We start from the raw sequence: 8,141 nt of genomic DNA on the forward strand, positions 1-8,141 counted from the left end.
AATTTTTAGTTTCATATTACTTAAATTAGTTTTTTATCCTAAATTTGTGGATAATGTTTTATAGAATATGAATATCAGTCACACGAAGAGAAAAAGGTTGAAAGTTCTCGAAACTCTCAACTAAGGTTTAACATTGCTTTTTTTAAAAGATTGGAGTTGGTTTCAAAGTTGTACGTGCTTCTCATGTTACTTGCTTTAGCGTACCTCCTTCAAGAAAAGTAATTACTATTGTATCAAATCAAGCCCATATATTAATTTGTTATATTGAAAACTAATTTTGTGAAATAATAACATTAAATTTAGAACAAATTATATATGGTGTTTATAGTTAATAATTATGAAATCTATAATTATACTAACACCTAATTTATAATAACTCCAAAATCAATTTATCAAAATAAAAACTAATCAAGCATAAACTTGAATAATAATGAGAATTCATTTGTACAAGTAGATTGGTGCAAGGGCAGGTTTGATACTTTTAAAAAAGTTTGGTTAAGCTGTAAAGAAAATCTAAAATAGTTAGTAAGGCAAAATTATGAAAATGTTTAGTTTACTGTGAAAATCACCCGTTATGATAATTTGAAAATTGTCGGTGGCAATCATGTAAAAATCGCTATAAAATAAAAATTATAAACCCAAGCCCACCGTCCGCCCTTTGGTTCCTCTCTCTCTCTCTCTCTCTCTCTCTCTCTCTCTCATGGCTGACGTCGCCGAGCTCTTCTTTCTACCCCTCGACGAAGTATTCGTCCCCGACTCCGCCATCAGCGACGGAGAAGCTGACGACCAAGTCCACTCATACCACAATGAAACCCTAGAACTTATCGGCCACCACTCCGGCAGCGCCACCGCCGCTTCTGACCCCTTCGCCGGAACCCTAGACACCTGTGACTTCGGGTTCCTCGATGATGTCAGGGACATGGCCCCCGATTACTTCGAATCAAATGTAAGGGTGGCGTTAGCTCATACCCTCTACCCCGGCCTCAACTATGGCTTCATTCCGGAGCCCGTCGATTCAGATTCTGTTTCGCAAATCGATCCGACCACCTCCTCCGGCGTCTCGAATCCCGGAGATCTTGTCTCTTCACTTTACTGGGATTGCATCAGGGCGGATCCTGAGGAGGACTTCGAGTGGGAGGAAGTCGTCATCGATGGGTTGGGATTCGTCGCGGCGTCGGAATCGACTCATGTTGATGATGCGATCGATGGGGAGTTGGGCTGGAGCAGCGAATGGGGAGTTCTTCTCTTGGATGGATCAGAAGGGGAGGAAGACGCTGAGGCGTTTAACACCTCGGAGGAGTATGAGATCTTGATCGAGCAGATGGCGCAGCACGATGATAGCTCGATCCGGGCAATCCCTCCGGCAGCCAAGTCGGTTGTCTTGAGTCTCCCATCGGTTGTCTTGGCCGAGGAGGGTGTGGAAAGGAATAGCACCCATTGCGCGGTATGTAAGGATGAGATTTCTTTAGAGGAGCGGGTGACGCGGTTGCCATGCTCGCATTATTACCACAAAGAATGCATTTTTCCATGGCTTGGAATACGGAATACTTGCCCAGTTTGCAGGTATGAGCTGCCGACCGATGATCCAGAGTATGAAAGAGTTGGAGGGGTCTGAGGGCTGGTGGCATGGCCGAGGGAGGAGTATATGGCCAAGTATAGTTTCCTTCTTTGATGGTAAGACAGTGCAGATGGTTCTCTGATGCTGTTGTATTGAGGTAACAGAAAACAAGAGGGAAAGCTGTTGTTTTTCCATCATCTCTAATGTGATTAAGAAATTGTAGGTGTAGTTATGATTTTAAGTCAATTCTCGATGGGTTACTTGGGAACCTGATGCTAAGTTTGTTATAAATGGCTTGCACATAGACCTTTTTCTCTTGGATAAATGTAAAATGCAGTGGCCTTATGTTTTCCTTATATATATTAATTAATTACTATGGAGGAGCTTTGGAGGCAGAAACTATAGATTTCTTTGGATTGCTTAGCCTACATGTTGTAAAAGTTCAACGCTGTCTCATTTAAGGGGGTGGGGCGATTGGCTTAACAGATTATTGAACTATTTATCCTGATATAGTTTGTTACTAAGAAGCATATTCAAGGGCTGAACAGATTAAAATTCTGGGGCCGTTTGTTGTGATGTATTTGTAAGTACGGCATTACTGTAGTTTTTAAGATAATTGTTTGGTTTATAGATATCATAAAGTAGTGTCTCATGTTAATCAGTGCTCATATGCTGTATTTTCATATCCAGTTAGTGGATGTCAAATCACAGTTTTTTAATCTTCCATGAGAAAGAAAAGAGTGTTAATTGATACTATAATTTGAAGAGAAATGTGATGAATATTTGATGCTGATTTTGCTTTCATACTATACACTACTTGTACAAACACAACATCTTGAAATATATCAAACGAAACGGCCTCTCTGGTATTCCAGATATGCATGTTAAAGACGGAAGTCTGCTGTCAACTCTGTGACTACAGCCATGGTTCTCATTTGTTATTAACTTCATGATATCTGTTTTATGAGTTACACACAAGAAAAACTATCTGGATTATAGTTCTGCCTTGACGGTGGAATGAACTATCTTTGATTTTCTTTGTTGAATACCCAAGGAAAAAGGGTGGGAAGAGGGAACAGAACAGAGGTTGGAGACATTAGGATATCAGAGTTATATCTCATTCATTTGTCTCATTTGCCAGGTTTGCCCTAAAGTGGACTATCATATTTCTTACATTTCATTGTTTTCCAACTCTCTTTACACATCTTAGGATGCATAAGATGTCAAACAGTTACATGTTTTGATTGTGCAAAGAGCCACTTGTGGCATATTTTAAAGTATATTCTCTTTCTAATACTCAGTACAAACTTGGGCACCTTTATTTAGAGGACTTATGAAGGATCCATGTAGGGAATACAGTAAAAAGACAACAAATTAATACTATCTACAATTTCAAAGAGTGCTATGATGTAAAGATATGTATATTCACTTCCTTTTTTCAGTAATGAACATCACTCAATTTCATAGTCGAATTCTATTGATGATCTATGTTTTGTTTTGTTGTGGGGAGCTACTTTGATTATGTAGTGCAATACCAACTAGACCTAAATTATCACTTTACTAGATACCTTTGATAGCATGGAGTGATTTAGTACAACCTGAAGATCTCTCTCTGCTTTACCATGTTTTGCTTGTCGACTATTATTTCTTTTGTGGTTGTATATGAATTGATTTTCTTTTGTAGAACTATACTTTTGACATAGCAATAATTTGCTGGAATCAAATTTTGTTTCCATATGAATTAGGTATTTATCATGCCTTATGCTACTGCTTCTAACATGACTATTTTCAAGGGTATATCACAGGACAATCTGTTTGACTTGGTCTTTTTTTTTTTTTCTCTTTTCATCTTTTTAACATGATGAACAATGTGAACATGTGAGATCTCAACTGTCAAATGATTAGCAGATTACTTGTAGACTCAGTTAGATGATCATGTACTTATGTAAAAATATTAGGGTACAGCCTTGTCATTTGGACCACTAATAATGTGATATTAATGATGTACTGATCTGGCACCTTGCATAGAAAGTTATCCTTGGAAATTTTCATTATCCCTATCTGGAGAAAAGAATCTGATGATGCAGAAGAACAAAGTGATGTAGCTGAGGCTCTCCAGGTTAGAGAATGAAATGTTATTTCTACTGTCAGGAGAGTACAATAATTCTTGTTGATAATTTGAGAGATGATACTTGGAAGTGAAGAAAATGCTGTTTTCTTGTGCTAAAACTATACTAATAATTTCAGTGTGGTCTACATTTGGTGTTTCTCTAAGAAGCAAATTATTTTTTTTATGTGTGATTCCTTCTTGTTAGAGGGACACAACCTCCACCAAATTGTGGGTGATATTGACATTATTGTGGTCATGAACTTTTGACTGCAGGAAAGCTTCCTCTCCAGAGGACTCTTTCTATAAAGCATCTACTTTTGGTGATCCAATAATTGTGAGTCATTTCTGTGGAATGTGATAAACTGTTGAACTTTCCAGGCACAGGTTATCTGTTGCTTTAAGGTTTAGTAAACCATGAGGGGTTTCATCTGCTTTAATTGGATATTATTGGTTTTCTACTTAGTTGCTCTCATGTGATCGATGAACCTTTAGTTTTGTCTAAAGCAAACTTGTTTTCACTTTCCATGCATGCTATAGTCTTGAGGACAATTATTCATGGAAGGTATTGATATTTCTTTATTTCTTTTTTCTCATCTCTACCTCTTGAAACTTGATTAATAGTATCAGTGCCCTTTGTTATGATACCAGGGATAGTTATCCTCCTCACTTTCGAGTTACTGAACTTGTTTTCTTAAAAGTTACTTTGCATTTTATTATCAGTGAGTTTAAACCAATAGTTTGATGTATAATATGGCATTAGAAAATTTGCTTGCAGGATCTCCTGGGAGATATCTAGATTATTGATCTTCTTTTTCTATTTGAGAAAGTTGGGACATTTGGATGCTGACTTAGCTGCTAAGTCATCTGAAGATCATCTTCTCTATGGTTGGGCAGTTATTTTCTCAATAGGGTTCTCTATACTTTTGTTCAAATTTTCTTGCCTTTGACTGTGAAAGCAAAGAAATATAACGTTCTTTTGCTTTTGAGGGAGGCGATCTTCCACTCGTATTTCTCAGCATCCTTTCGGCGAATCACCACTTTAGAATCGTTTCCATAGCTTTAGAATTCTTCTTTTTCCTGTAAAGTTTAATCATTTCCATCTGAAAGACTTTGTTCTGTCTATCCTCACACCACCCAAAAGAGATTATATATATATCAAAATTTTGAATTGTGGATTACGGGAAAATGTATGTTTGTTTTACTTTTTTATTTTTGGAAAGAGCCCCCTAGACTATTATCATTATTTTCATAACAAAATTCTGTACAGTAACTGGTGTATCGGTCTAAACATCTGGAAGTTTAACTCGAAAACCTCACTCGTGAGCTTGTAGAAAGGGTTAGCCCTACTTGTATGGGCTACATTGTATAAAAGCTTATGATATAATTATTATAATATGTAGACAATCAGTAAATGTATATGAAAAAACTAGATTAGATGTTTATATAAAAGTATAAATAAAGTCATTTATATTATTATTCTCATAATAGTTCAAATAAAATAATTTTGGGATATTGATTTAGATTTTGTTCTTCAACCTGCTATATCCATAAACCTTGGCTTGCAGGATGCTGCTAAACTATGCTACTTGGTTCCTGGAAGCATTACTGGAAGTCCTATCCATATTGACATTTAGCCAACTCGTTGGAGGGAGTCTTAATTAATCACTGAGAGTAGAGGACGAAAGTTTTAATGGATCGACATAGAGTTGCTTTACGGATTCATATGTTATTATATCATTATAAGCAAGACTTGCTTTAAGCCCAACGGTATTTTGGTCAAATTTCATCATTTAGGCCTCCACAATCATATTTTTATTAATTTAGAAATGATCTGTTTGTTTAATATCTTTTCTTACAAATCGTGGATATGGTTGACTCTTTTAGATTTTGGACCTTTAGGATCAACTCTATCTATTTTTATATTTTATCTTATTTTTTCTATTTTGGCAAAAATATGATTTTTTTTCTCTTTTAGGTGATTTCCTTCCTATATTTTGTTGAATATTGTAATAAAAAGGGATGGAATAAAGTTAGTAGTATTTTCTCTTTTTTATTGTTCTTGATATTTTTTTGAATCAATAAAGCTTTGATGCCCTAGTTTTTGGTATTCTCATTAGAGGATTAACAAAATCGAGGAATGCGCTCTTGTTTTAACTCATCGACGTTCATTCCTTATACACTCACTATATTAGTTGGCATCATAACAACCATTCTTTCTACACGATGGCCTTGAGAAGCCATGTCGGCGTGCTGGAGATCCATATTGATGAGGTGTATGATCATGATCATAACGATGTCGCTCACTTGGCACAATAGGTCGAGGCATTAACTATGCAAATTGTTGCATAGACTATTTAATCCAACAACAACAACATGAATATGGAATCATCAAATTGTGCTCTAGTTACACCATCTACTATGTCAAAATAAGAAGAAACAATCAAGTAAGGTGCTTTTGCAGGTGCTGGACCCCGTTATTTCTAGTGTGGTGAACTCAAACATCAAATGTTATATTGTCTGAAAAAGAATCGAGCTTGCAAGGGTCTGTTTATGGACAATGAAGAACTTAAGGTGATCTCTATAATTTCGTGTATGATATTGTGTATGATAGTACCATATGACAATTAAGTGGTAGAAGAGTTGGTGATAGGAGATCAAGGCCCAATACTAGCGGATAAAAGAACTTATTTCACTCCAGATAAACAGATGGTGATGGGCGGATGCACAATAATATTTTTAAGCCCATATGTATTGTTGGTGGCAAGGTGTACACCTTGTTTATTATTTTTGGGAGTTGTGAGAATATGTTACTTGATGAGGTTATTTGAAAGTTGGAGTTAGCAATTGAGCACCATCCTAAACCTTACAACCATCACGGTACGGTGCGATATAGTTCTCATGATGTATGCCATCTTTTGTCAGAGAGGCTTTGACAATTTGATAGAAGCATCACTCATAATGAATGAAGGAAAACATAGTCTCTTGTTCAATTCCACTAGGATCATATTACTACATAACAAAGAGGTTAATGCTAAACTAGCTTGGGAGGGATATAATCTCTTGTTTATGTATCAGTTTGAAGAGGTGAAGGCAAAGGTTTTGGTAAACAAGGAGAAAATATAAGTAACCAAAATTTTTAATCATATCACGAGTTTGGTCAAGGAGTTTTGGGATGTCTTTCTTCTTAATTTGCTAAATGATACCACTACTACAAGATATACAAACACTATATAGATTTGTTCCTAGGTGCTAGTGTCCCAAATCAACGGTATTATTTTATGAGTTTTGTAATGGAAAATTTGTAATACTTTTGTAGTGAAAAATTTATGGACAAAATCATATATATTTGAGTTATACAAATTAGATTTATGTAAATGATTAAGTCACATAGCATTTAGAAGATCAGATCATGGAAAGAAATTAAGTCAAAAGATAAAAAAAAAGAAGTTATAAATTTATGTTTCAAGACCTTATCTAGACTAGATTGAGGACATTTGGACAGTCGAAACAATTCACTTAAGAAAACTTTAATGGCGTTTGGATGGACCCAAACGACATGCGTATAATAATAAAAAAAGTTTGAATATGTAACACCCTACCCAACGACTACGTGCTCAACCATGCGCCCTACAAGGACATGTTGTGCACGTGATAGGACGGATGGGGTCCATCACCCAAGATACACCTATACTAAAGGTAATCTGTCTCGGATATAAATTATGTTATCAACCAAATAAGCATATTACTATACGAAAATTTAAATCCACAATAACCAAAGTAATTTAGGAGGATCTACACATGCCATCACAAACCATCAAGATACAACTAATACTCGAATAAAATATAATTCAACCTATAGTATACAAATTATTATCTAATACAATGAAGTATAAATATATCCAATAATGGTACAACTTAATTTCTATATTATTTGACGTCTAACTCACCTTATTTTTTTTCTAAAATGTCTTTTCAAGATATCTCAAATTATTATTAAGTATCACATATCTAAGGGGTTTGAAAAGAAATAAAGAGAGAGTCATAAGTTAAAAGCTTAATTAATAGATCTTACCCGAAACAGTGATGTTAAATAGAAAGTAAATTATATACTAAATAATATACATCAGAAAGGAGAAATATGTCATGAATGACTATATAAATATATTTTTAATAATATTTAAAGGTATAGTAGATATCATAATATCCGGTACCCGATCTCATTATCTTGTTCGAAGGTTCAAAGCATATTTTGTCATCTATTAATGATATCTCAGTCATAATCATACCTTGTCATTCGCTAAGGGTATCAACGTTTAACTTAGATTAGGTGTCTTTTTAGATAATAGAAATCACGTGAGAATAATGCGCTACATATGTCATAATGAATGACATGTGTCCGAATATCTATTGTGCACGGAGACTACCGACTTGAATGAAAGGCCACAAGATCGCGAACATTTAGTGATCAATTTA

The 8,141-nt window shown here is 35.2% G+C and overlaps 1 protein-coding gene across 1 annotated transcript; it reads left to right on the forward strand.

The window, feature by feature from the left end:
• Positions 1-658: 658 nt before the first annotated feature.
• Positions 659-1,837, forward strand: LOC140766491 (uncharacterized). Its single transcript, XM_073105864.1, has one exon. It carries the CDS (start codon positions 701-703, stop codon positions 1,613-1,615), a length of 915 nt encoding a protein of 304 aa, XP_072961965.1. The 5' UTR covers positions 659-700; the 3' UTR covers positions 1,616-1,837.
• Positions 1,838-8,141: the final 6,304 nt, after the last annotated feature.

The sequence above is a fragment of the Typha angustifolia genome, chromosome 9, assembly GCF_048772165.1.
Source record: "Typha angustifolia cultivar Huaian chromosome 9, ASM4877216v1, whole genome shotgun sequence".
Lineage (NCBI taxonomy): Eukaryota > Viridiplantae > Streptophyta > Magnoliopsida > Poales > Typhaceae > Typha > Typha angustifolia.

Excerpts from the sequence above, each read along its gene's own strand:
- LOC140766491 (XM_073105864.1), top strand. The coding sequence starts at position 701 with ATGGCTGACGTCGCCGAGCTCTTCTTTCTACCCCTCGACGAAGTATTC.